General features: G+C 43.8%; 5 protein-coding genes across 16 annotated transcripts in view; 1 reads left to right on the top strand and 4 right to left on the bottom strand.

Moving 5' to 3' along the window:
- Nucleotides 1-76: 76 nt before the first annotated feature.
- LOC147054380 (olfactory receptor 52J3-like) lies at nucleotides 77-11,690 on the bottom strand. 4 transcript variants are annotated; one of them, XM_085916271.1, is made up of 10 exons: nucleotides 11,367-11,690; nucleotides 6,098-6,243; nucleotides 5,761-5,906; nucleotides 5,581-5,687; nucleotides 5,275-5,405; nucleotides 4,772-5,052; nucleotides 4,541-4,629; nucleotides 4,306-4,480; nucleotides 4,035-4,186; nucleotides 771-914 (listed from the first exon to the last, which is right to left on the bottom strand). In XM_085916271.1, the coding sequence occupies exons 2-9, from the start codon at nucleotides 6,156-6,158 to the stop codon at nucleotides 4,040-4,042; spliced, it is 1,137 nt and encodes a 378-aa protein (XP_085772397.1). In that variant the 5' UTR covers nucleotides 6,159-6,243; nucleotides 11,367-11,690; the 3' UTR covers nucleotides 771-914; nucleotides 4,035-4,039. The 4 variants fall into 4 exon arrangements, with proteins under 4 accessions (XP_085772399.1, XP_085772398.1, XP_085772397.1 ...); XM_085916274.1 differs by lacking the exons at nucleotides 771-914; nucleotides 5,761-5,906; nucleotides 11,367-11,690 and having other exon boundaries at nucleotides 1,745-4,186; nucleotides 6,098-6,215; XM_085916273.1 differs by lacking the exons at nucleotides 4,306-4,480; nucleotides 4,541-4,629; nucleotides 4,772-5,052; ... (3 more) ...; nucleotides 6,098-6,243; nucleotides 11,367-11,690 and adding an exon at nucleotides 77-235 and having other exon boundaries at nucleotides 678-914; nucleotides 1,468-4,041.
- On the top strand, nucleotides 6,900-11,106 carry LOC147054381 (uncharacterized). Of its 3 annotated transcripts, XM_085916268.1 has the most exons (4): nucleotides 6,900-7,078; nucleotides 7,751-7,858; nucleotides 8,016-8,366; nucleotides 9,911-11,106. In XM_085916268.1, the coding sequence occupies exons 2-4, from the start codon at nucleotides 7,756-7,758 to the stop codon at nucleotides 10,819-10,821; spliced, it is 1,365 nt and encodes a 454-aa protein (XP_085772394.1). In that variant the 5' UTR covers nucleotides 6,900-7,078; nucleotides 7,751-7,755; the 3' UTR covers nucleotides 10,822-11,106. The 3 variants fall into 3 exon arrangements, with proteins under 3 accessions (XP_085772394.1, XP_085772393.1, XP_085772395.1); XM_085916267.1 differs by lacking the exon at nucleotides 9,911-11,106 and having other exon boundaries at nucleotides 6,907-7,078; nucleotides 7,725-7,858; nucleotides 8,016-9,480; XM_085916269.1 differs by lacking the exon at nucleotides 9,911-11,106 and having other exon boundaries at nucleotides 6,983-7,078; nucleotides 8,016-9,481.
- A 560-nt stretch (nucleotides 11,691-12,250) lies between the features above and the next one.
- Nucleotides 12,251-18,330, bottom strand: LOC147054379 (heterogeneous nuclear ribonucleoprotein L-like). Of its 2 annotated transcripts, none has more exons than XM_085916265.1 (14): nucleotides 18,137-18,330; nucleotides 17,132-17,247; nucleotides 16,801-17,038; nucleotides 16,644-16,729; nucleotides 16,452-16,548; nucleotides 16,293-16,365; nucleotides 14,759-14,791; nucleotides 14,265-14,336; nucleotides 13,941-14,188; nucleotides 13,740-13,861; nucleotides 13,449-13,650; nucleotides 13,318-13,375; nucleotides 12,816-12,926; nucleotides 12,251-12,587 (listed from the first exon to the last, which is right to left on the bottom strand). In XM_085916265.1, the coding sequence occupies exons 1-14, from the start codon at nucleotides 18,212-18,214 to the stop codon at nucleotides 12,529-12,531; spliced, it is 1,593 nt and encodes a 530-aa protein (XP_085772391.1). In that variant the 5' UTR covers nucleotides 18,215-18,330; the 3' UTR covers nucleotides 12,251-12,528. The 2 variants fall into 2 exon arrangements, with proteins under 2 accessions (XP_085772391.1, XP_085772392.1); XM_085916266.1 differs by having other exon boundaries at nucleotides 13,324-13,375; nucleotides 18,137-18,329.
- A 240-nt stretch (nucleotides 18,331-18,570) lies between these two features.
- Nucleotides 18,571-23,137, bottom strand: srsf7a (serine and arginine rich splicing factor 7a). 6 transcript variants are annotated; one of them, XR_015066663.1, is made up of 9 exons: nucleotides 22,887-23,135; nucleotides 22,002-22,232; nucleotides 21,580-21,759; nucleotides 21,401-21,496; nucleotides 21,151-21,192; nucleotides 21,013-21,057; nucleotides 20,695-20,793; nucleotides 19,605-20,113; nucleotides 18,571-19,064 (listed from the first exon to the last, which is right to left on the bottom strand). XR_015066663.1 is itself a non-coding variant. In XM_085916277.1 (8 exons), the coding sequence occupies exons 2-8, from the start codon at nucleotides 22,226-22,228 to the stop codon at nucleotides 20,020-20,022; spliced, it is 780 nt and encodes a 259-aa protein (XP_085772403.1). In that variant the 5' UTR covers nucleotides 22,229-22,232; nucleotides 22,887-23,137; the 3' UTR covers nucleotides 18,571-20,019. The 6 variants fall into 6 exon arrangements, 5 of the variants coding, with proteins under 5 accessions (XP_085772403.1, XP_085772402.1, XP_085772401.1 ...); XM_085916277.1 differs by having other exon boundaries at nucleotides 18,571-20,113; nucleotides 21,401-21,493; nucleotides 22,887-23,137; XM_085916276.1 differs by having other exon boundaries at nucleotides 18,571-20,632; nucleotides 22,887-23,136.
- A 480-nt stretch (nucleotides 23,138-23,617) lies between these two features.
- slc8a2b (solute carrier family 8 member 2b) overlaps nucleotides 23,618-27,537 on the bottom strand; it is a 28,973-nt gene continuing 25,053 nt past the window's right edge. The window contains exon 16 of the mRNA XM_085916733.1: nucleotides 23,618-27,490. Within this exon, the coding sequence (XP_085772859.1) occupies nucleotides 27,114-27,490 (377 nt within the window). The 3' untranslated portion in view covers nucleotides 23,618-27,113. The remainder of the gene's footprint in view (nucleotides 27,491-27,537) is intronic.

Below are 27,537 nucleotides of genomic sequence, written 5' to 3'. Positions count from 1 at the left end.
AAGAAATGAGTGTAATGAATAGAGAATTGAGATATTTATGACTGCTTTTAAGGCAGCCACAGCAATAGACCTTGTTTCATACACAAGGTAACTCAAATCTGTATGTATTGTACTGTTTGACCTTTTCTTTGTGACCCCGGGCACCACCTGGAAGGCGCAACCGAAACCGAAGCGAACCAACGAAGCCTCGTGAGGCGCACATCGCCGGCGCTTTGCGTCGGGCCCCCGCTGGCGGCTGGAAAACACCACGCACAGAAGTAGAGCACGCCACCTCACAGCAAATGATTTGTTGCAGATGACAATTGACAGATTTTAGCAAGGATCATAACAGAGATGACACATGATTTGCTTTTGCAAGGTGCAGAAAATGATGTTTGAGTTTGACGCCTGAGACGAATCCCCTAGGGAGCGCGGCGCCACGGCATCAAGTTTGCGAGGACGCGATGTCGGAGCTGTTGCAGGTTGATGCCGTAGATGAGCGGGTTGAGGAGGGGCGGAGCCACCATGAACAACACAGCCAACCCGTGGCGCCAGCCCGCTAACTGGCCACCGCCGTAGCGCTCGAACAGAACGTCAAAGCAAAGCGAGCCAGTGAAAACAGTCAGGGTAAGCACATGCGGTAAGCAAGTCTGCACGAAGCGGCGGCGGTTGTTGTGCGAACGCAGCGAGGCACCCACTAGGTGGCCGTATGAGACGCCAATGAGGACGGCCTGCGCCACATGCAGGAACAGCAGCAAGAAACCGTAGACGTTGTTGACCGTGTTGTCGACGCACGAGAGCTTGACCAGCGCCCAGTTGGTACAGAAGAGTCGATGGATCCGCCGGCCACACAGTGGCAGGCGCGCCGTTAGAATCACGCCCGCCGTCGTCTCCAGCAGCGGCAACAACCATGTCAGCAGCAGCAGCCGCCAAACCTTAGGGAACATAAGATGGATGGATCTTTATTTCGAACACATCCAAAACAAAAAAGAGGGAAAAAAAGAGATTTAAAAAAACCAAAACAAAACAAATAACACTGCAAAGTGTCATATAAGTCCGTACAACAAACAATAAACCAACAAACTGAAAAAAAATAATACATAAAGAAATAAATCAATAAAGAATGTTCGAAAAGGAGTAGGTGGAAGCATAGTTTTTTAGATCAATGTAACATTTGTGCAACTCCATCTTGGATGTAATTCCACTGCCAGCCACTAAATGGTAGCACACCGTTTGTTTGTTTGTTTGTTTGTTTGTTTGTTTGTTTGTTTGTTTTTTGCCAGATTCAAGTAAAATACTTTCCATAGAGATTGAAGGCATTTTTGGAGTAGATATTTTCCAGGCAATAAATTGCTAAACAGACATTTCTACAGAAACAAAACAATGTAAGCATCGCTGCACTTTCCATCAAGGCTTTTGAGTAGTGACACCATATCCTAATAAGTTTAAGATCAGTGACACTATGGAACAAAAGGACTGCATACAAACCTTTTGCGTGGTCATGATGGCCCGGTAAACCAACGGGCAGCAGATGGCCACATAGCGGTCATAGGCCATCAGAGTTAGACTGGCAAACTCACAGAAGACGTAGCAGTAGAGCACCCAGATCTGCACCAGGCAGCCGACATATGACACCACGTGCGCCTCAGCCAGCAGGTCGTGAAGCAGCTTGGGGTAGAAGCAAGATGCCCCCAGCATGCCGTTGGCACACAAGTTGCACACCAGTACGTAGATGGGCCGGTGCAGCGTTTTCTCCACCGCCACCGTCGCCATCAGCGTCAAGTTCACCAGCAGCGTCAGCACATATGACATGAGTGCCAGCGCAAAGTAAACACGCCGCTGGCTGACACCGCAGCCGCTCAGGCCGTCTAATTCCAACACCATCGGCGGCGACCACGAGGAGTTCGCCATATGTGGCGAAGGCACCTGGACGGAAAGCTGCCGAGCGGGAAAAATCTGCCGTGCTTTGCGCGTCTGCCAACTTGAGAAATGTTCAAAAAGGAGCCAGAAGAGGTGCAAATGAAGAAAGATCAACTGAAACATTCAAAAGTTGTGTTAGATACGCATTGACAGGTTGTGTTAAAATTCAATGTGTTAAAAAAAAACAAAACGTGAGAAACTCACATTAACCGCACATTTAGGCCAAGAGCAAAACAGGTTGATTTGCCTTAATGTCAAGTCAAAACAACCTAAATATTTTCGCAATCAACACACATTCATTCCTCAGTTAAAAGCGTCACAACAACAAACACGCTTGTATTGAGAAAAAACACATTTATCCATTGCATGTGGAAAACATGCACAAGATTTTTTTTCCATCCCTGTGTGTCAAAACACCCTAAATCAAAATACTTCCATCACAAAACTACTCCAGAACAGAAACATATACCAAACAAGTTTGCATTTGTTTTCAGTCAAAGGCTGCTTTTCAAAAGCATTCAAGATGTGAATCCGAACAACAAAAACTACAAGCCGAGCCACAATTCAGAATAATCGCGCGCTTTTCTTGACAGCGCTGTCAAAGAAAAGGTGAAGCTTAGAAAGCTTTTCAGTCAGCTTAGACAAAAACAGCAGTGACAGAGTGAAAGCGTGTTGACAATTAAGGACGTTCGCCTCGTGACGATGAGGAAAGCTGAAGAGGCCGCTGGAGCTTTTATTGACCAATATCAGATAGGCTACGCCCCCTCAGCCCTCACCCCTCGTTTCTCATCGTCCCCTTTTTGACCTTTTAAGGCAGTTACATTTAGATGGCTGGCATAAACAATAGACTTGACATTTTTAACATTATTTTCTTAACCTTGACGTATTTCCATTAGATGGAAGAAGGTTCAACTTGTCACCGTGTTGCTATGCGTAGAAAAAAAACAACTCACATCTGGCTTTGTACACCATTCAGGACAAATTATTGCCAAGCTGGCAAAACACTCATTACTTGTTGAAGAAGTAGTACTTTACAACTACTATTACTTGAAATAATACACTGTAAAGAAAAATATTTTGAGTGAATTCAAATTTTCAAAGCAGCAAACAAAAATTCAAGCTGGAAAATTGTACAAAAAATTAAGTTTTGCTGTGGTGAAAATTGGATTCACAGCGATCATTCGATTCCTTGTTTAAAGTGGTTATAGATGAAAGAGAATCAAAGCGTTCCTTCACAAGTGGATCAGAGCCATCATGGTCAAAGCCCGCATGACGTCACACACGACTTGTTTAAAGAAATAAACTAGCGTCCATTGACAAATAGAGAGACTTGAGATTGGATGGCTCATTCGTCCTGTCCCATTTAGATCCGCTTCAATTCATGTTTTGGATCAAACCATTTTTGTAACTTTATTGTGCTGACAACACTTGCCACAAATGTGCAGTGCGCCAAAGGTCAAAGTTTCTTTTGCTTTTTGTCCCCAGTAGAGCTAAATGTTGACAGGCAGCTTTACACACATGGGACAGAAACACCGTCAACATGTTTATCCCAACGTTGCTACTCATGTTGACAAGACATCAAGCATCAATGCAACACTTTCATCCCTCAGAAGCTAATTACCAATTAGCAACTAAAGCCCAGGTGACGACCTCACGGGACCACCGGCCAGCCACTGTCCCCCTTAAACATGGGACTACGTCAGTGACCCTTGACCCCTGTCGAGCACACATCATTTGAGGCACGTGTTGGGCGCACGCTCAAGCCTGTCTTGGGACATGTCCAAGGATGAATGCTATGGTTCACTTTGGACCACATTGAGACCCACATGAGAACTAATGTTCGGAATGAGACCATCAGGCATCCTCCCACGACGCTTCACCTCTGGTTGGACTCTTGTTGCTTCTCCAATTGGATGAAGCTCCTCTACCCGAGGGGCTCATTAGCCACCAAGTCAAAGACAACACAACGACATCATCATTGGACACGGGCGGGTAAACATGTAACCGGGTCACCAGGGAAATATGGTCAGATGGATGGACGTGGTCTTGTTTTTTTAAATTCAAAATAATGGTCCAGTTTCAGCTTGGAAATATTTAAATAGTGAGTGCTGAAAGAAAAAAAAAAAAGTTTGGACCTTAGTCACATCAGCTGGACGGAACTCAGCAGCACGTGCCACACTTCCAGCCACTTGATGCGTTGCAGGTTCTCAAGTTGATGTTCCAAGCCCAGCTGGACGTTGTCATTCAAGGTCATGTTGAAAGTGTTGTTGCCACATCTAATGACAATCTGGATGGTGAAAAAGGCAGCTAAGTCAGGAAGCATACTTCAGTTAGTAAGCCTGGACATTTTTTTAACAGGTCGCAGCGAGCAAAAGTGCAGATCTCCACATTCATTTGATTGATGACCTTGAAGTGATGTCCAGGTTCAAAATGGTGTTGTTGAGAAGCCTTCACGGTCTGTTGGGCAGCGTTTTTGTCCGCTTGGGAGTTGAGCACAATGCTTTTGTTTCCATAGTGGAAATTCAGTTGAAGCGCAATCACGTTGTCATCTTCTTTGCCCTGCAGTAGCTTGACGATGAGCCTGCAAATGGACTGTTGCAATTATTGCCTTCTTTGGGTTTAAAAAAAAAAATAATATTACCTCTCTGCATTGGAATTGGCCTGTCCTCTGATGACAACGCTGCGATTCACACCGAGACCGTCGTTGAATGCAGCTCGCATTGAACCGTTCTGTGCATATGCGATTGAGAAAATGCACGCAGCTCAACTTTGACTTTGTTTTTGCTCATTTTGTTGCATGTTTTGAATCGAAAAAAAGTTTCAAAAGATAAGTAAAAATGCTCTTTATGCATTCACAGCACAAACAACTTACCGGGTTGGCCAACACGCCGAGCAGGCACGAGCACGTGCGGTCATCTGAGGCACACGATGTGGACTGATTGATTGACATTTTGCAAATCTCCGGTGCCCAAATGGTTTGCAGCACGGGGGTGGTATTCGATTGGGTTGGAAGGGTAGTGTGACCAGTGGCAGAGAAAGTACAAGAACGACAGGTAGGAGGAAGGGAGGTAGTGGTGGACAAAGCTTGGGTGGATGTTCGAAAGGCAGGAGAAGCAGTAGTAGTAGGACAAGGAGGAGGACAAAGGCAAACGTCTGCAGGGACACAATCCGAGTGAAAGGAGAGTACACATTTAGAGGACATCATGCACACCTTACTTTCTGGCCTAAAAAAAAATGAATACCTTGAAGCCTTAATAACACTTGTAACAAGCTTTTCAATTATGAACGTTAGAATCTTTGAGGGGGGCCACAAATACACATTCCTGAGTTGCTAATGAATTGCATACAGCCATAATCAACAAAGTGTGGACAAACCCAGGGCAATCTTGCAGATGTAATATTTGGTTCGCTGACAGTCATCAATTTTCCATTCTCTCATTCTATAATCCCACGCAATGCATTGCGGGAAGCTCGTGTCGTTGCGCCACTGAAAGGTACCCCAGTCCCTGAAACAAAACAAGCAGCCAAAGAAGATGCCAAATAAGCACAGAAGCCTTGAGTTTGCTTTTTACCACCAGAGTTGGCATCATCAATACCAGTTTAAGTGAACAGGAGAACAAATTCAACTCATTCAATCATGCAAGCAATGTCGTGGTTTCTTCTGACTAGAAGGACACTTACTCGGGATAGTAAGTACTTCCGTCGCTCCATTTCCATTCATCAGTAATGCTGTTACGAGACAAACCGATCCAGCAATCCTTTGTTTCATGTAGTTCCTTCAGCAACTCCTGCAACAGGAATAAACAGATATAACAATAGAGAAGATTTTCAAAGTATGTTCAGATCAGTAAGAGGAGTCACCATCTCTCTGAAGTGCAAAATGCTAGCCAGATGGCCTTTATTTTGTACACAGTCAGATTCAGCCGATTGCCAGCCCCTAGCGCCACGTAACCGTCTGTAACAACCGTTCCAGCGGTTCCACCAGTGGGCCGGACACCTGGAGAGCGCTACGACAACACCAAACAACGATAATGACAGCCACGACAACATCCAGCATGTGACCTCTTTTTCTGCACATGCAGCATGATTGCAAAGTCGAGTAGATTGTTACATTGGTTACAGGGAAAAGGGCTAAACTGCATGTACCTTAACAGTGGTTGATAAATCCCTTTTCATCTGAAAAAAAATATTGACTTACCATCGCAGGTCCAACACAGGACAAGAATGAGTAGCAGCGTCGTGACAACTGACGGGCTCATGTTCGAGGGGGCCGGCGCCTACCCAAAACGGCAGCACATAACCGACAATCCAGCGGATCAAGTGCGTGAATACTGCCAGCTCCTCCTGTTGTATAAGTATGCCATGTCACAGAAGACTCAAAGAAGTGATGCTCTTTTTGTGCTTTGACTGCTTTGTGTATATGTGCAATGACATTTGAGAGCCTCAATCAAGCAAATGTTTTATGATAACAAAAAAGCTTTGAAATGATGTCCGCTGAACGTGACAACAAAGCAGACAGTAAAATTTTTTTTAAAAAGGAAGCCATGCACTAAAATAATCCCTAAATAGACTAATAAAATAAAATAAAATAAAGCTCAAAATGGATGGCAACTAATTCAATAAAATGATCAAGTAGTTAAAATAAAATAAAAAATGCAGACATCTGCAAGTAAATTTTCATTGTGTTCACTTGTTAATCCTCTAGATTTTTACTTATCTACATCAAGTATAATTATTTTTTTCACACAGTACAATATACATTCAAGACATTAAAGTGAGACAGTCATTCATTAGAAATAAGTCTAAATGTGTTAGTCAGTTATTTAACTTTGATATCAATGTCCAATATTTATAGTATATCAAATTTGTAAATAAACAAACGCACGCTATGAAAATCTTTTTGACTTTTGTTGATTGAAAACGTGCACAAAATGTTTTTTTTATCACGCAATGTTTGTTTGCTGGTCAAGAACACTAAACGTCCCACGGTTGTCCGCTAGAGGGCGACAGGGACCTCTCTCAAATGACATCATTACGTAGCAGATAAAGCGACGACGACAAAGTCGCGCTTGGCTCTAAGCACTCAAACAGAAGCTTATCGACTTCTATTTGGCTGCATCAAATGAACACGCAACTTGTGTGCTGAATCTGAAATATTACAACTGCAACGACAAAAGAGGTAAGTTACGACTGTTATCATGTTAGTTACGTTATTAGTCGTACTTCCTGGTTACAGTTCAGAAGTGGGGCCCGCTGCTTTAAGCGTGGTACTAGCACAATGCTAACATGATCATATTTAGCGTGATTATGCTCGACGAATGTTCGATCTCAAATATGCCACACTGTAGTGTGAAAATACTCAAAATTGGGGATTAGCTGTGATGGTTCTAGGCAGGAAGGCATGTTCCCGATTTTAAATCTCAATGCCCTCGTTCACTCTACCAGATGATAAAGCTTAATCACGTTTGCTAAAACAGGTCCGATCTATATAAAATGTCGTTTCGTCGCTTGAAGTGCACGTTGTAAACAACACAAATTGAAGTTGCACCATGTGACCATGATTTATACCTCCTAGTTTCAGTCTGTTAGGAATTCCTAGTGAAGTGGGAGAAATAGTTGAATGGCAGATGGTGGTGCTCCTATCGGCTCCTACATTCATTAGCTGAACAGTTGCCCCTCCCTTGAGTGTAGCAACGCCATTGCAACCAGAGTAACCTCAACATTCAAAAGAGGAGACAAAACAGAAAGTGTTCGAGAATGAAACGCTCTCTTGTTAGTTCTCCTCACGAGTAAAACAAATACTTGTTGTCTTCTCTTTGTTTCAGTGTGTGAGTTAATGTCTGTCTTGCAGCTAGAATGTTTGCAAGAACCACAGCAAAGTACGTGGAGGAAAAGGACCGTAGTCCTCAACGACTGGAAGATCTTTGGCTGCAGCCTTATGTTTTGTTGCACAGAATAGGTTAGTACACGTCTATTTTTCATGATCAATCCTCTTCCAGTGTATATTTTGAGTAGAATTCTATCAAAATCATGTGTGATCGGCAGATTGAAAAAGTCCTTGTATAGGTTTGACCAGTTTCTCTTCAACTTTAATATGCGTTTGTCTTGTTTTGCAGACCTCAGTGAAGCTATTCGTCCTGAACAGCAGGAGCAAGAGCGCACTCACATTAAAGAGGAAGAATGGACAGGAGAATATGGCAAAATGGAGCAGACATTTCTTTGCACTATAAAACAGGAGGGAGAACCAGAGTGGCCTTGTTATAAAGAGAGAGGAGAGGACTCCTGTGACATTAAAGAGGAGGGACAAGACTTCTATGACATTAAAAAGGAGGAAGAAGAAGAGGAGGAGATTTGGAAGGTGCCATTGACTGGTTTACCTGTGACGAGTTTAGATGAGGGTCAACATGAAATGAGCAAAAGGGCGGAGTCTCCAAGCTGCAGCTCAAGTCAACAAATGACCAGAGAAGGTAATGGAGACCACTGTGGCGGATCACAAGCAGCTCCACCATCAAAGAGTCATGACGTGTCGTCACATATTCCTGCTGATGATGATGATGAGTCTCAAAACAGTAGTTTGAAACAAAACATGAGAATGTACATAAGAAAGAAAAACTTTTCCTGCTCGGATTGTGGCCGAAAATTCTCTCGGAGGAAACATTTAAGAATGCATACAAGAATCCACACTGGCGAGAAACCTTTTTCATGCTCTGTTTGTGGCAAAACATTTTCTGAGAAAGGAACTTTAACATTTCATACAAGAATCCACAAACCTTTTTCATGCTCAGTTTGTGGCCAAAGATTCTCTCATAGGGGACATTTAAACACACACACAAGAGTCCACACTGGTGAGAAACCTTATTCATGCTCCGTTTGTGGCCAAAAATTCTCTCAGAGTGGACATTTAAAAATGCACACAAGAACCCACACTGGCGAGAAACCTTTTTCATGCTCAGTTTGTAGCCAAAGATTCTCTGAGAAAAGAAATCTCACAATTCATACAAGAATCCATACTGGCGAGAAACCTTATTCATGCTCAGTTTGTGGCAAAATATTCTCTGCCAATGGAAATTTACAAAAGCACATAAGAATCCACAATGGTGGTGGGAAACCTTTTTCATGCTCAGTTTGTGGCCAGATCTTCTCTGTCAAGGGAAACTTAAAAAGGCACGCAAAAATCCACACTGGTGAGAAGCCTTTTTCATGCCCACTTTGTGGCAAAAGATTTTCTGTGAAGGGATATCTCCCACTTCATATAAGACTTCACGCTGGTGAAAAACCTTTTTCATGCTTAGTTTGTGGCAGAACATTCTCTCTGATGGGATCCTTAAAAAGACATGAAAGACTCCACACCCGGTTGCCTGCTCAGTTACCTGCCGAAGAGTCTTGAGAATTCCGAGCTATGATACGTGAAGTTTTCATCTTCTGTTTGAGCGGACTACATGAGTTTTTGCATGGATGATAATTTAATTCTATGTACATTTTGATTGGGATGCTGAGCTGCTTTACCACTGTTCGTATTATGGTTGTAATGAATTTGAAAATAAAGTTAACTGCCCTCGGGCTGATAATAGTTTTGTATTTTTCATTATACTTGTTTAGTTGTGGTTTTTAACCTGAATTCATTGTGATTGATATTCAGAGCAAGTTGTGTTGTTTTGTTCAGCTCTTTCTGTTTAGGGTTTTGCCCCCAGATTTGTCAAGACTTGTTAAGAAGAAAAATCAGAAGCAAGAAAGACACTTGTTTTGTTTTTGTTTTTTTTTCTTGCGCTTGTGTGTAGATTTAGCCTTGCTCTCTGCTAACCAATCAAAAAGGGACATGACACTATAGCCGAAGCGAAATGAGACGACTACAGTGAGAGATTTGCAGCCTTATGTTGTGTTACGCAGAGCTGGTTAGTACTTTTAGTCGAATTCTATTGAAATTATGTGATAGGCAGATTGAAGAAGTCCTTGTATAGGTTTTACCAGTTTCTCTTCAACTTTGTAAAAATGCATTTGTCTTGTTTTGCAGACCTCAGTGAAGCTATTCATCCTGAACAGCAGGAGCAAGAGCGCACTCGCATTAAAGAGGAAGAATGGAGAGGAAAATATGGCAAAATGGAGCAGACATTTCTTTGCACTATAAAAAAGGAAGAGCCAGAGCTGCCTTGTAATAAAAAGGACGGAGAGGACTCCTGCGACATTAAAGAGGAGGGAGAATACTCCTGTGACATTAAAAAGGAGGAAGAAGAGGAGGATATCTGCAAGGTGCCATTGACTGGGGTATCTGTGACGAGTTCAGATGAGGGTCGACATGAAATGAGCAAAGGGGCGGAGAAACCTTTTTCCTGCTCAGTTTGTGACCAAAGATTCGCTTATAGGGGACATTTAAACACGCACACAAAAATCCACACTGGCGAGAAACCTTTTTCATGTTCAGTTTGTGGCAAAAAAGTCTCTCATAGGGGACATTTAACCATTCACACAAGAACCCACACTGGCGAGAAACCTTATTCATGCTCAGTTTGTGGCAAAATATTTTCTGCTAATGGAAACTTAAAAAAGCACATAAGAATCCACACTGGTGAGAAACCTTTTTCATGCTCAATTTGTGGCAAAAGATTCTCTGCCAATAGAACTCTAACAAGTCATGCAAGAACCCACACTGGTGAGAAACCTTTTCCATGCTCAGTGTGTGGCAAAAGATTCAATGACAAGGAATACTTAAAAAGGCACGCAAGAGTCCACACTGGTGAGAAGCCTTTTTCATGCCCACTTTGTGGCAAAAGATTTTCTGTGAAGGGATATCTCCCACTTCATATAAGACTTCACGCTGGTGAAAAACCTTATTCATGCTCAGTTTGTGGCAGGAAATTCTCTCTGAAGGGAACCTTAAAAAGTCATGCAAGACTCCACACCCAGTTGCCTGCCAAAGAGTCTTGAGAATTCCGAGGGTGTTGGGGAGATGAGCTATGCTACATGAAGTTTTCATCTTCTGTTTGAGCGGACTTCATAGGTTTTTGCATCGATGATAATTCAATTCTATGTACCTTTTGATTGGGATGCTGAGCTCCGTTCCTGAATGTGCCTGAAGATATAGATGTGAGTAGCCATCCAGCAAAATGGCCAGTCATCTTGTAGTTCCAGCCACATTTTTTTTAATTCATTGTGACAAAGTGACAATTGTATATTTAAAAAAAAAAGTCAAAATAAAAGCTCTCAAACAAACTATATGGTCAATCCAGTATCGTTCTATTAAATCTTTTATTCGTTTAATTATAAAACTTGAGGTGTGGTCCTAAAAATGTAACATTACAAGATTCAACGACTAATATTGCAGAAATTCATTCATCTCCAACATTTTTTGCGCCACGGACCGGTTACGTGTCAAAATAATTTTTGCGGACCGGATATATCAAAATACGATGAAATAAAATGATACAACTGGCATAAAAACAAATAGAAATCACATAAAAAATAAAACTCACCATTACGTTGAATTAGTTTGGTTCTCAGAAACGAGCCGGTTCCATCTAGGCGTCATAGGAGACATTGACACCCGAAGTGGTTAAGGTTTGTCTTTTGATGCAGGATGCTTGGTCTCCATGTGCCCAAGCAGTTTTGAAGGCTTCATTGCCTCGTTAGCTAGCCTGTCGTCACAGAGTCACCTGTGGCGATGAATCCACATTTTAAGTAGGACTCCAGAAATGTTCTTTTAAATTCAGATGTGCTTTTCTTAGAAGTGGTAGCCTCTTCTTCTTCAGTCTCCTCATTGGGGTTTTTTCCCTTTCCGAAAAAGCTTTCCAAACTTCTGTTTCTTGCTCATTTTTGTTTGCCTCGCGGGCATGACTGGGGTGACGTCACGTGAGCGAGACAAGTGTCTTGTGTTAAGAGACACAAGTTCTTTATATTTTTCAAAATAAATTCCTACTCATTTTTGCTAGCTTTGCGGGCTCGACAGGGAAAACACGAGCGTCTTGACCAGAATGAATTGATCGTCGATAAAAAAAATATATACATTATTTTTTTTTTCCTGTGCTGGTCAATCTTTTAGATTTCTATCTACTCTGTTTATATTAAGTCTAATTAATTTTATTTTATACGCAGTACAATATACATTTAAGATATTAAAGTGAGACAAGATGAAGCCATTCATTAAAAATCAGTCTAAATATGTTTGTCAATTATTTAACTTTGATATCAATGTCCAATAATAAGAACTGCGTTTGCATTATCATAGTGTGGTTACATTTTATGACAATTCTTTGACTGTAGTGAGTTACAGTATATTGAATTTGTAAATAAATTAGCTCCTGTTTTGAAAACAGCCTTGGACTTTCATTTATAACACTTGGCAACAAATACACTCGTTTCAGCCAAGTTTATTTTTTTATTTTCTTACAACAAAACAATTACATGAAGCCAAACTCGAGACGTGGCAATTATATATATATATAATAAAAAAAAAAGCAAAATAAAAGCTCTCACAAATCAGCATGAAAAGCACACTGTAAATCCTAAAATCCATCTCTCACCAAAAGCAGAGACCGAATAAACAACAAACAAAAGAAGGACAACTGCAGATCGGAACGTTTGTACGGAAAATATTTTGCACAAACTGCATCACAACAACTTGAGACCCAAAGCTCTTCAGTTGGCGTGTTGAACAGTGGAAAAGCACAGCTTGAGGGTGTACGGGTACGGGCCGGCTGGAACAAGGAAAAGTTGGAAATCAGCTGCTAGTATTAGAGGTTGACAAACGTGTCACAAAACTAAACCCACGCAGGTACGAGCAGAACATGCAAACTCCACACAGGGAGGGCCGGAGGTGGAATCAAATACGCACCCTCCTAACTGTGAGGCGGACGTGCTAACCAGTGTGTCACCGTGCCACCCTTGGCCAAACATATGTGTGGAAAAAGAGGTTGACTACATACTTGCGTTCTTCATCTGGTAGTGATTCATCAAGGCGAGAGCTTCCATGGCATCATTGATGGATTCCCATTCCAGCAAGCCTGAAGCACTGCGGTCGCTCGAAGGAGCGCCGCCTGGTGGGCAAAAACGGGAAGGGGGGAAAATACAATAATAAAAAGATCCATTTGGATTGTTAGATATGTTTCGGAGTTGCATTATCATCGGTTCTGTATTCTTTTAATGGAATTTATTCACCAGAAATGATTTTTTGTTTCTATATATACCGACGATGTAGTGACAGGCAGAAAAATTAAATGGTCTTCCACTGGATGGCAAAAGGTACAAACAACCCGTGTACCCAATTGTTGCCAATCATCCAACATGACATGTCCCTGCAAATATATCACTTTTGTGCTCAATACAGATCATTATTATGGTATTCATACCTTTTTCTTGTTTGGGGCTTGTGTGTCAAGCTTACATTACCACTAGGTGCTAATCTAAACAACCACGATAACATCTTACTCTTGCCTGTGAACATTTTGACGTTGATGGGGCACTTGACGCCGATGTCCTCACAGATCTGTAATGGAAAAAGGTCAAGTAAATCGAGCTGAATTCCTCAACAAGGTAGTTTGTGTTGTTTTGGCCCTCACCTGGGAGAATATCTCTGGAGTAACATCGGGCTGGGCGTTGAAGAAGTGCAGCACGTTGCTGGGGTGCTGGATGCGGTTCTTGGCCGCCTGCTCGGGTGACGTGAAGCGGTTGTTCCTGGAGCCGTGGAAGTCCTTGAAGCTGCTGGAGCCATCCTCCAGCTCGTAGCACTGGCCCGGTACGATGGCCTGCTGCTTGGAAACGCTGCGGCCAAGGAATCGGAGGAAGCTCACACGGGATGTTGTACCTGACACATGGAATCGCTTCACGCCGACCAGAGCGTGTCCACTCACCACACGTTGAGCTTCTGCGCAAACAAAAAGTTGCTGTTGAGGTGCGTGATGGCGCGGTCCACGGCGTAGCAGTCGCCCATCTCCACCATGGCGGCGCCTGGTTTACTCTTCATAAACTTCACCTGAGAAGTTACATTCAGGGGCTGGCTCCTTAGATATTTTGTTATACACGTTTCGTATGGATTTTAAATGTCTACTGACCCGCTCTACGTTGCCATACAAACAGAAGATGTTGAAAACACGGTCGGCGTTCATCTTGACGGGGTCCAGTCCATAGACCATGACCACCGGTGAGTCTGCGTGGGCTCCATACTCGCCGGGGGGAGGGGGCGGGGGGCCGTAGCTGGGTCCATAGTTTCTACTGCTGCGGCCTCTCATTGGAGGTCCCATGCGGCGGTTCTCATAGGGCGAGGAACCGTAGCTCTCGTCGTATCCGTGGTAACCACCACCTGTCGTTAACGCAGCGAGCTGCTTAGAGACTTAAGACATCGCGACTGATGGACAATTCTATTTTTCTTGTCTTACTGTACTCTGGCGGGTGGTCACCCAGCAGGGCAGGCTGGCGCTGACGCTTGTTGGGGTTGGCACTCATGTCGTCTAAGGAGAAACAAATCAACATTACGGCTTGGGGTAGCCCAAGGGGGGGAGAACTTAATGTACACTAACAAAAACAAACGCACAATGACACTTACACAAATAAAAAAACAAAAAAAAAAGCCATGCCTTTGGTAAACATAGCCCCGAGGATCAAGAATTCCCTGTCTCGGCAAAATGGGCCACGATTTATTCCGCCCACTCTACTCCAGAGTGCACCAATGCGTGTGTCGCTTGACACTACTGAGACCCCCACTGAGTAAGCAATTTTTTTTTTTTTTAAACTGTCCACTTTAAAATAAGGATGGTAGACGTAGTCTTTATTGTGGAGGGGGCCCGCAGATTGGTAGAAGTGCGCAGGGGTGAGTTTAAACTGTCAATCAAGGGCAAGACAAAAACTAGTACTTCGGAGAAAGAAAACACACCTGCGTTGCTCCCATTGCCATCCACGTCACCATCTGCACGGGTAAACAATAATCACACACATTCAGAGAGGAGGCCATGTTACATGGTCACAATGTTAGCACAGAGGGTGGGAGAGGGAGCGGGCTTCACTTAAAATCTGGAAGTAAAGTGTGGCGACAGCCTGGGTGAGGCCTTCCCTTCCAGGACCTCGGCTACAAGCTTGACACGTGGCGTCAAGAGAAAGTGGATTCTCAACACTGAATTGCTGGCAGTCCAGAGAGTGTTAAAAAAAAAAGTGAGGTGTGGCCATGTTGGGTGCTGAGGAGGCTTCTGGTGTTACTTACTGCATGCGCACACACAGAGGAAGGAAGGCTGCGGTGGCTTCACCACTCCATTACTCATTTCATCGCACACCCATAGCCTCTTTTCCCGAGGGAGATAGATACAACTGGCCACCTCGGCACCTTAACGAGCGCCGCCCGGTCCCACTTTCAGGCAGGTCCGCCTTTTGGTTCCCTTTTTGGAACAGTCCGCTTAAGGGATTGGCCAGCCCCAGAGGCAACGCGGCCTCACACGGGCGGGAGGACTTAGCCAGCTTCTAGACTCTGAAAGATGGGAGACAAAGCATCGATACAAGGTGGAATGTAGAGAAGGATAAGGCTGAGTCAGCGGAAATGGGCCTGCGTGTTCTGTTCTGGTGCTGGTGTTGTCAGCAGTGTCTTCATCAGTCGGAGCTCCGTGCTTGGATCAGTTGCGGTGTGTGGTGCTGTTGGCGCATCAGTGTGGCCTTTTTGTTTGTTTTGGGTGGGTGTGTTGTCCTCACTGGTATCAGGCTCCATTTTGGGGTGGTGGTGGTGATGATGATTGAAGGTGGTGGTGGTGGAGGGTGCGGTGTTGAAGATTTTTGGAGCGCCTCGATGTGTCTGGGACCAAGCGTAGCTCGGCGCCTTCTAGACATGTGCGCTGTTGTGGCGCTCCGGGGTGGAGCGGAGAGTGATGGTAAATAAAGTCCTACACAGTCTTGATTGAGGGGGTGTGAGAGGGGCTATGTCCTCTGTGGCGGCAGTGGTGTCAGCATGTGTCTGCCACTCCCCTTCTGTGACTTTCGCGCATTTGTGCCCGTGTATAATTGTCGGGATCAGTTGTGTTTCCAGAAAAGGACTCAAGGGAGGGGAAAAAAAAATGTTAAAAGATCGAAGTGCACATTTGACAAACTGCGGCTGTGTGCACAAGAATGCAAAGTGCCTCGTAGAGATGAAACAGATAAATAACGCCATGAATTTGAAATAGTAACACCGGTTGCAAATTACACATTATCGCCGTTTCCGTGACAAATCAGCATTCCTGACATTCCCGCCACACAGCCGCAAGCTTATTTTTGATTTTATACTCAAGTGATATCATAGCAGTGTTTTGAGTTGAGGATGTAGATGTGAGGCCCACATCATGTGGGAACTACTTGTGTGACACATGGCGGCGTTGACATTGTGATACTAGTCATTTGGGTTTGTAATAAGCAAGTTTTTCAAAAACATAGTTTGTGTAAGGTGTTACCTGGTCCACCCAAATTAGGATTAGTGTAGTCCCAAGTGTCCTGATCATTCTTGAACACATTCAACCGGGTGGGCTGAGGGAACAAAACGCAATGGTACGTTACGGAAACCAATTTTTTTAAGGACATATTATTTGAGTGTACGAGTCCAGCAGGTGTACCTTGGCGTATTCGATCTTCAACGTGCAGCATCCAGAGTAGATGTCGGCTCCGTTGAGAGATGCTTTGGCTCGCTGGGCGCTTTGCACAGAGTCAAACGTGACATAGAAGTTAAGATATCAAGCCGTCATGAAATTGTAACACCATTGGAATCACATGACTGCCTCAGCCCTCCCCTCTCTTTGAAAGGATATTCCACCATGGCTTGCACACCGTTCTTTCGAAAGATGACAATTCTGTGGACGGGGCCACAGTTGTTACAAATGGTGTAGAGTACCTCCTGTAGAGAAAAAGATATGTGCTATAGGGCGAGCAGAGGTTATGCCAAATCTTTTATTTTGACTCACTCACCGTTGTGATGGGGTAGATGGGGTTCATGATGGTGAGCAGTAGTATGTTATTGACACTCCTCGAGTCGTCAGAGTCACCAGGCCTAGAGATCTTCTGGCTGGTGGAGTAGTTGATGAAGGCCTGGTGGTTGGCGATGTACACCTGGTTGTCAGCGGCATAGGTCACCGCCGTGGATGAGCCGTTCATGTCCTCGTACTCCACCAGTGCCTGACGCTTCTTGGGCATCAGCACTACATAGCTTGTAAAATGAGAGGAGTAAAATGATTTGTTTTAATTGTTTCAGTATCAGGGTACAGTTAGTCCACAAAACTTAAAAGGGAAGTTTCATCACCTGATGGCTCCAAACTCTTGCAGGGCCTCCGTTAGGTCCGATTCTGTTACACCATCAACCAGACCTCGTACATGCACCACTACAGACGGAAGAGTCTTGTGGGGATCTTCGTAGCCCTATTGCAGAAGTAGGAAGTTATCGAGTCGTCGTTGCCTTCTTTTAAGTGTCACGATCAACATTCAAAATGTCTTTGCTTCCCTTTTCTTGGCAAGTTATGATATGCAAAATCTCATATCTTCTTCAAAGTTGCTGGAGGATTTACGGACGGAAAGTGTGAATTTGTGAGTCTACGTGGGGTTTCAAAGAGATATAAACGTGAATGTGAATTTACAAATGCTGAGCCCCTAATCGGCCATTTTTCACACGCCATATTGAACCGGGAGGGATCACGTGATAGTCCATGTGGTATATACGGGCGTTTGAAATGTTCTGTTTTTGCTTTTCATACGATATGTTTTCAACAATTTAATGTTAAAACGGGGTAGGGGGATCTAATCTAGCCATGGTGATGTTTGATTAAATTGTAGCTGGGTTATATTTCTAGGCAGTAGTGGGGCATACTCTATAAACAAAATACATACTGTACGGTGAAATGAGGTAAGAGCTGTATTAAATGTAAAGAGTAGAGTGGCACTTGCACAGAAAAAAACACAGCAAGTTCTGTAAATAAATAAGTAGTTACGTGTTAGCATAACGGATAGCTAAAGGTTACGTAGCTACCGGCTGAGAACAAAGCAGTTTCTGGTAGGCCTAGCGGGTCAAAACGCCCGAAATGCCGCCATTTCGACATGCATATAACGACCTACTGAGCTATATGAGGTGAACATTAGCAGTTTTCCTTGCTATACGGAAGTTTGGAGGATACGTTAATCATAGCCGGACGCAAAAATAAAAAACAATTCAAGACAGTCTGTGCAAAGCTGCGTTCGTATTTTTGCAGCTAGCAAGCTCGCATTGCTCACGTGCTGTGAGCAATCCGAATCTCGCGAAGATCCAAATGCTCACCGTTGACATTCCGTCAGTTTTCTGCCTTTTGGTCGCCCTACCATCCTCACTATAATATCGGCCCGCCGCAGCTGACATGTTTTCGTGGTTTAAAAAGGTTGGTGGCTAATTGTCAAAGCTACGAAGTGAACGATCAACTCCGGAGTTTCTATTTCCGGCCTTTGTCCCGCCCACATTGGCATGTCTGACACTGCGTTCAATCGATTACGTCATTCAAGCCGTATCCAATAGAATTTCAATATTCCAAAGCGAGACGTCTATGAACTTTTTTACCTGCGTTGTGAAAAGTGCATGTTTATCCAATTTGCAACAAATCGCGAGCGCGCAAGTCCGGCATCTTGTAATGATGCAATAATAATTTTTCTGATGAAGACAGAATGGTGGTCACTTTTCTTGAGTTAATGTAATGTCTTGAAAAACAAACAGCCATGGAGTTATGTTGGAGAGATTTATTTAAAAATTAAACTGCCAATGTGTTAATAGAAACAACTGTTCGAGCAGCCCTTCCTCTCCCAAATTCAAAATTATAATACACAGAAAAAAATAAAAAAAGCCAAAAGCATGAAATCTATTTTGCGCATAAACGTTTTAAGTTGAGGGGGGCAGTGCAGCACAGAAAGTTATTCATGAAAAACTGCAGGTCGTGATGATCAGCTTCGTGGATGGTTGGTTCAAAATATGTTAGACACTGACTAGACCCTCAAAGTCTTCAAATTGGTTAAAAGTCCACTCCAATATTTAGCTTGAAACACACAACGACATAAAAGAGGAGGTTGACCTCTGAACCTGCACATTGTTGATAGAAATGAAACAACCTGACATGGAAAATGTGGCGGGCTGTTGTAAAACGGACGTTGGAGTAGCTTTGTTCTTCACTCAGTTGCCGGCCGGTGTTGGACTTCGGTTTTGACTTGCCGAACGGGAACGACTGAAACAGAAAAGCGGAGAAGTCAGTTCGCTGTAGGGGAGACTCGAAGGTCGAAGACAACCGCCGCCCTCATACGACAACACACTCACTCCACTGTCATTAGAACTTGTCAGGAGTAACTTGCTGGGTTGGCCCAGGTCTAAAATGAGAAATGAATGTCATCCTCGGTGCTAAGTAAAACCAATCTATCACCTCACCACTAAAAAAAGTGGGTGACATCTTGTGCTCTTAGGACCAAATTGCAGCAATACCCTTCAGCGGCTAACTAGAGTCCTTGATGCGAAAGGGTAGGAACCTGTCTGGTTGGCCTTCAGCACTTCTGGCTTCAGATGAACGTTTCTGCCCATGTAACCTGAGACAACACACACTCACAGCACTCACGCGAGCATGCTCATTCTTAACTTTTTACTTGGTCACCGCCCACATCCCCACTGTACATCAAGCCTGTGGATTTGCTTTGACCATAAAATAGAGCTTGTCATGTGAGGAATGGGGGTAGATAGAGAGGATGGGGTGGGGGGAGTAGGGGGTTGTCGTTACCTTTGGAGACACTGGCAGAAACAACAAGTACAGAGAAGCGAAGGATGAAAGCACTGAAGGACGGATGACTACGCTCTTGTAGACTGATCTCTGGTCAGCTCGCTCTCATTTTCAGAAGCTAAGACAGAGGCCGCAGAGCTCTGGTAGGTAGGTAGTAGTAGTAGTAGTGGGGGGTCTGGTAGGTAGGTAATGGATTTTAAATGGTCGAACTCTGAATTGTTCGTGTCGGCGCTCTGGTAGATCTGCCGGCTGGCTGGCGGCCTTGGGTGACTCTAGGAGAACAGTCGTAAGAGTGCACGGGCTGATCTCGTCTGAGCGTGTGCGTCGGTCGGCCAGACGGTCACCCATTCACTGCGCGGGGGGAGGTTCTCGCTGTCTAACGCCAGGCGAAGGCTGATCTCAGGTCAGCGCTTAGTCACCCTCCCGCAGGATGTACACACCGCCAGCTGGCAGACCCTGGGCCTGGGATCAGCTGTAGTGTCAGCGCAGTGCGCAGCTCCCAGCACACACTTCAAAGAAAATATGAAAAATAAACAAAACTGTGCGGCAAAGATGCTCAAATCTAGCTGCAGCTCTGCACGTAAATTTATTCAGCCACACTAGGGCCGTGATTCCCCCCAATTGAAAGCATGTAGAACATTTAAATTAACCAAAATTCATTTAGCGTAGCACGAGAACAACAGTTGACACGCTCTGATCATCTTTACGTTTTCGGCCCTACACCTCGCACGAGCCCCCCGGTTGCGGTCCTCTATTCCCCTGCCACGCCAACATGGCTGAGAGCAGAGGTGGAAGATTCAGATGAGTTCGGGCTGACGGTTCAGGGTCCGTCCACTGGTCGCTTGTATCGGCGTGGATGACGATGGCGATTCGGAAGGAAGATCTGGTCTGGTCAACGCACCTGCCTGAAGCTGTGACTAGCAGCGCGAATGACCTCCTAGAACTCAACCGCAGTGACTCCAGCTGCGATATGACGGAATCGTCTAGAACCACCTTGTGCTCCTTCCTGCCAAGTATTACTTGCCGGACTGGGCGGGACTAAATGTTACTCGATGGGCCTATGTGCGAGAACAAGAAATTGGTCGCTTACCTGTTCTTCTTGTGATTGGCCGAGGGTGATCGAGAGCGAGAACGGGAAGCAGAGCGCCCTCTCGGTGCAGTTCTGGACCGAGAACGAGACCTGGAGCGACTGGAAAGAAAAAGACACATTTAGATTTTTAAATTCGATGGACCGGGTCATTCAATGCTTGCAGAAAATGTTAAAAATATATGGGGTATTGGCGAATGTGGTGTATCACGTGAATTTGCATATACAATGCAGATTATGCAACCACCTCACAAGAGGACACGCAGACTGCGTGACTTTGGCATTCAAATCAAGATGCATGTCCCAAATTTGAGCGCATACCTTCTTATTGGAGTCCTGGACTTGGAGCGGGCTTGGGAGCCAGACCTGATGAAGCAAAGACAAGAAGTTGAATAATCACAGCTGTGGTGGGAGTACATTCAAATTTTGATGTGGTCAGGGCAGCCCAGTCTCTCTTACCTGCTTCTGCGCCTTGAGTAGGATGGAGAACGGCGACGGCTCCTGTGGGGGGGAAAAAAAAGAGGGGCGATCACATGAGGCTCACTTCAAAATAAAATGGTAACTATAGTATCTTTAACACTCAGTCCACCATTGGCCACTGTAAATACCCAACTGCCTCTTAAGCAAGCCAATATGACTCATTCAGGTAAAAATAGTCAAGTAGTTAAGATTAATATGAGGAATTTAAGGTCACATCAACCCATCTTACCTGCTGCGGCTATGGCTGCGAGAGTGAGAACGAGATCGGTAGCGACGTCCACGGGAACGGGACCTGGACCGTGACCGAGAGCGGGAACGAGACCTGCTGTGGGAGCCAATGTTTGGGTTAACAACGTTTAGAGGGATTTCTACAGGCGCTTAAACGCGTCACAGTGCGTAAACCATTACCTGCTACGACGGCCTCCTCCTCGCTTGCTGAAGCGGTAGCAGTCATAGGCGTAATGGCCGCGGTCCCCACACTGGTAACAGCGGTCGTTCGGGTCAAATTGGCGCCGGCTGGGGCGTCCACGGCCCTTTCTGGACATGCCCGTTGACATCTCGACGCGTACACGTGAGCCGCACAGGAGCCTGTGGACAACAACAGGCCCATTAAGACACAATTCAACTTAGTATGTTGATGTCTGAAAAGATAAAGTCAAAGTGGAGCAACAACTGATTCCCACCAGGTTTGATAGCTTCAACACACCCATAGCCGATTTTCACAATCAACCAGACAATATTTTTATCGTACATTGTGATCAGCTCTGCAATTAATTTTATGCTCTTAAACACATGTTCACGGGACTTATCTTTTAGAAAAATATACTCACTTTCCATCCATGCCTTTCACAGCATCCTCAGCGTCTCTTGGGTCCTCAAACTCAACAAAAGCAAACCCCGGTGGGTTCCTGGCCACCCAGACAGTCCTCAGTGGACCGTAGTAGCTGAAGGCCCGCTCCAACTCCCCCTTGGCAGCACCATTGCCCAGGTCACCCACATAGACTTTGCAGTCGGTGGCCCGTGACGAACTACGGGACGACGAATAGTAGGACGACATTTGGCTGCAGGTAGGGAAGGAAATGATACAATAGCAGCTGTTAACATACAGTCACATACAGCATGCAACAAACGTGATTAAAGGGGCTGCTGGAACAGATTAAAGACAGATCTATTTGGTTTAAATATGAATAAATTAAGTCATACGTTTAGTCCTACAATGATTTCAAACGTTATAATGTTAATACTTCATTTGAAAGGATTTGCAAACTGTAAACAAAAACGTAACCGAACACGTTTTGACGCCATGAGCATGCTACCATTTGAGTAGCGCTATTTTGGCTGGTGACTACATCTGACTATAAATAAAATGATACTTTGGACAAAGGGTCTTTTTAAATAAAAGCTATGCTTTATCAGATTATGTTTCGCTAATTTTATGCTAATTCAGTATAAATGTCCGTCAGCCCGCGTTTGCGACGATAAGACTCGCGTGCGTTAATGGCGGACGAACCGTCGGCATTCATCACGGTGCTACTTTAGTTAACGGCTAAATAGTTAAAAATGGACCTACTCCAGTCCACAATTTCGATAAATATGTCTTAATGATGCAGAAAATGAGGTGTTTGATAAAACATTTTAGGCGTGGAATCGCGCGCGGGTGGTAGGCCTCACGCTCAGCCTGCCCCACAACAATGGCGACCACGCGCGTTTACTACCTTCTTCCGCAGTTACGTCGACGATCTCCGATTCACCTTCGAACCGTATTAGTTTCACCCAGCCTGGGGAAGGTTCCTTTTTTCTTCCAACCTCCGGGGTCGGTCGTTTGCACACGACGAATGATTCGCAAGAAAAAGAGACACTGAATTCCGCTAACAGACTTCACGCATGACTCCGGCAGAGGGTGAGCGAGGTGAGTGCTACAACATACGGGATAACCGGGAGGCAAAACCCGGGATTTGAATACGTCACTTCCGCAGTTGCGTACTGATATGGTGACGTACTTCCTTATTCCGCACGTAGAATAAATCGTTAAAAAAAGTAAATATAAATAAATATTTTATATGAATATTATAATTATACTATTAGTTGAATGGCACAGCTACAGATCTCGATACACAAATCAATAAAAAAAATTACATAATGAAAATGAAGTCAAGAAATATATTTGAACTATCAGATGCTCTGTAAATGTGAAGGCAAATAAAACAGATTTTTTTTGGTGTAAAAACTCTTTGTATTGTATTGATTAAATCCAAGGTCGTTTTTCATGTCGTCCCCTGGCTGCTGTATTTATTTGTATGTTCTGTTTTTCAAAATAAATGAGCACTAGCTCTATAGAAAAAGCATGAATTGATGAGTTTATGTTGTGCGAAATAATACACTCAGACACGTGCTGCCTTGAAAATAAACAAAATATATTCAAATAAAAACAACTTCCGCTGAATAAAGAACTTTTGTTTTCTTTCAGTAACACATTACACCTCATGCCATGTTCTGAAAAACAAGCATCTTTTTTTAAATTGAAATATTTTTTAGACATTTCCATTTGATATAAAACTTAAATATATTATTCTGAGTTAATGATTTATCACAGCGGTGAATAAATGCTCATGTCAATCACGTCTTTTCTTTTTTTTATCTGGAAACTTTCAGGCAGAAATGTTCACACACAGACACAGAACAAGACAGAGGATAGGGAACACAAACACGACAGTTAGTGTACATCAACAAAGACCTGCGACATGGCTTAGAAAAGTCGCCTTCAAAACAACATAGCAGGCTTTATTTTAACAGTCCCTCCAAGGCAACAACTTAGTAGACTGATGTTCACGTCGCTTGCTACTTCAATTCACCCAAAGTGGAATAGAGGGCGAAGGGAAACTGATCCTATAAAATACGCCCATAGACGTCCTTCACATGCTGCTAGAAACACATACAGTAAAACACAAAGTTTCGTCATGCAACTGGCGAGGAACATGGCGAGAACACGCACACATCACACACATTGGGATGAGGAAAGAGGGTATCACATCTAACTAGAGAACAGCAAAGGTTGAAAGCCAAACAGTAAAGGTTCTGGCAATGGAGAACATTAGCTGGACATTGCAAGACGGTCCTGCCCCAGCGGTGTCATTTGTATTCTTCGCACGTTCTGCATTGTTCCTTCATGTAAACATGCTACATACGTACACTCAAAACTCCGCCACAAAAGGGAGCGGGATGAGGAGTGACAAGAACACTGGCACAAGACGGAGATGACCTCACGTCGAAAGAAGCTATTAAGAGAAGGCTGTGTTGGAAATCATTCTCTATCCTCCATGAGTTTCCCGTTTGTCTGTTTAGTAGGTGCAGTGTCAGTTATCACAAATATATTCCACAACATATTTGTTATGTAAAATACACGGAGTTGAAAACAATGATGTCATATTTATTATATATATATATGTATTTGTGTTTACTTTGTATCACGGAAAGGCCATCAGCTGACGATCTGCTACATTGTAATTATCTAAACAATTGTTTATTTGACTGAAACGTGAACCACTGCAGTGTATAAAAATCTCTTTATGGTGATGTGGGGAGAGAGGAATGAGTGAATAATTCCGAACACAGCCACAGACATATTTCCTGTATTGCACATATTGGAAACCATGTACCTGTGGGCACAGGTCATCATCTTTGTAAATCAATAAATAAAAATAAATAAATATCTATCTTCAATGCAAAGCGGCAGTCAGCACACGTGGTTAGCTCGCTCTATTTTGATACACTCGCTTTTGATATTCTACACTTGAGACTTGTATCAAAATCTCTATTGTCAGTAACGTGGTCATGTAAACTACTGTGGTGTGTTTGTGCACACTGAGACCACTCTGAACATGGTCCAGAAGTACAAAATGAACAACCTCAATGTAGCTGAAAGAAAAATATACAAAATTAGCTCTAGAAAGGTTACAAAGTTTGCTTCATTCAGGCAAAATGAGTGGTTTTCATCTCACAGATTGCACTTGTTGTCGTTGCCGGTGCTGCGACTGTCACCGAGCAGATTTTTACAGTAAACAAATTCTCCAGAGGATTGTGCTGCATTTGTGTTGCTTCTAATCTAGGCTCATATCTTGAAGTCTTTGCACACGCAAGCTTGTTTGCAGTGTGGAAAGCAGCACACCCGGACACTATGAATGGCTATGTATGTACATTATGTAAATTGCACCCCTTAGTGGTCTATAGTTTTACAGTATCTACGGCAGAGGATGAAACCCTTCCGTGCAGGACAAGGCCTGGGACTTCAGTGTTTGCGTTTGGTTTAGTGTTAGGCTATGGTTAGGGCCTAGGGGGGGAGATAGAATTTAGTCAGAGGGATTAGAATTAGGAATAAGGGATTGGTATACTGTATAGTTAAGATTAGGGCGCTGGGTTTATGCTAAATTGATGTTGTCACCCTCCTGTGCAATACTGCGCCACAAATATGCGCCTCATCGGGCTTTGTTACCTGAATCCAGCAACTCATAGTAAAACTAATACTACCACTTAATATGAGATTAGATTTAAACATGAAAATAGCAATGCAGCACCTGCTGCCTAGGGGACTTTTACTCAGTCCCGTTAGACCACTTACATACATGCTACCTTAGCTCAGCAAATTTATTTATCGCAAATCCCGAGCGCAGATCGATCTGCAAATCCAATCAACCTGGTCTCATAGACTGGATTCTGTCATTGTTTTTAAGGCATTGTATGGGTGGCGTCACCAAGTTTTGTGCGGACAGAGATCACATTGATGAGTCTTCAGCACATAAAATTCCCCTGGCTTTAAATGTCAAATGACCCACCCATGCATTACCTGCTCGAGAAAAGATCACATTGGGGTTTATGCTGCTCTTAATTGAGTCTAGATCAGTGTTGCTCCAAGTTTTTCACAAAACACTTGTCTAGAATTCTCAGGTGAGGCGGCTGTAAACACACAAATGCAAGTATGGCTTTTTACAGTACAGTTCGAAATTCCTCATATGAGGTGATGTTGCCACATGTGGCTACACATGCTAAAAAAAAAAAAATAATCCCCTTCATCCATATTTCTGGATAGATTCGGTTACTGGGGCAACCGTGCAGGATAACCGCGAAGTACTTTGATTCCTCCCGTGGAGTTCAATTTTCATCTCGCTCTGGATGAGTGTGGTTCTATTTACAAGCGCCTTCCTTCTGTTCCGTCCATTAGCCGTGTAAACTCTTAACAAGCAAAGTCATTGTAAACATTCCACTCTTTCACGCCTCTGCCGATGGATCTTCTTTGTCCATATGAGCTCTCCTTAGCGTCAATGCTACATTCACGCTAGCTCTTGTCACCATTCAAACACTTGTTTTTGCCCTCTGATACTTTCTGTCACTTTATACATGCATACATGTCATGTGTATTTGTGTTTGTGTGTGTGCATGTAATAGCCCTCTAGACCAGAGGTTCTCAAACTGGGGTCCCTGAATCCCATAGCTATTGCTAAAGATGGGGCAAAATAGTTTGCAATAAATTATTATGTCATATTATTTTTAAAAAGTGCGTGTGTGTATATATTGGCACAACATAAAAACTTTGCTTTGGGTCAATCAAAAGCCTTGATATGATTATGATGTATCACCATAATATTAAAACTCAATGTTGGGGAAATAAAACTTCATCCCAACAAAATACATCTTTGTTCTCAAGATTTGTCTTGACAAAATATGACTTTTTTTTTTAATTTCATTCCATTTTTTTTTCTATGGCAACATAATATATTTTCTTGAAGTATTTCCTGATTTTTTGGGGGGATTCAGGCATACTCTTGGTAATTATGTCTAAGTATCATTCGAATTATCAAGGGCTCCTTGGAAAAATGGACCCAAGAAGTTTGAGAACCCCTGCTTTAGACCTGCAGTGTGTCAAAATGTGTCCTGTACGCGTCTCCTGTTTAGAAGCCCGGTATGTGGCAGTAAGCCTCCAGGGAGGAAAAGAGGATGTAAAGAAACCACAAGCCCAGGAAGAGCAGGCTGGTGAGGATACGGGACAGTCGAGACCCTCCCAGCTCACCTCCAATGGAGGGCCGGCGCCGGAATAGTAGCACGCCCATGCAGATGAACGCAAAGATAGTGAAGAGCGTGACGGAGAACGCCAGTGAGCCCGGCTTTACTAGGAACTCTTTGCCCTTGCTCTTCCAGTAGATGGCGGCTACCGACCAGGCCACGCCGATCCCGAGGAAGACGTTGACGGCGTTGCTGCCCGTCACGTTGCCCACCGAGGCGTCCGCGTGCTGGTCCTGGACGGCGGCCACTTTGCTGGCAAAGGTGTCTGCGGGAGAAACAAGACAAGAAAGTCAAGCCTTGGTCACTACAGTG

Source organism: Syngnathus leptorhynchus, chromosome 7 (genome assembly GCF_054491065.1).
Source record: "Syngnathus leptorhynchus isolate UIUO chromosome 7, UIUO_Slep, whole genome shotgun sequence".
Lineage (NCBI taxonomy): Eukaryota > Metazoa > Chordata > Actinopteri > Syngnathiformes > Syngnathidae > Syngnathus > Syngnathus leptorhynchus.
This window is presented reverse-complemented; position numbering and strand designations above follow the sequence as displayed.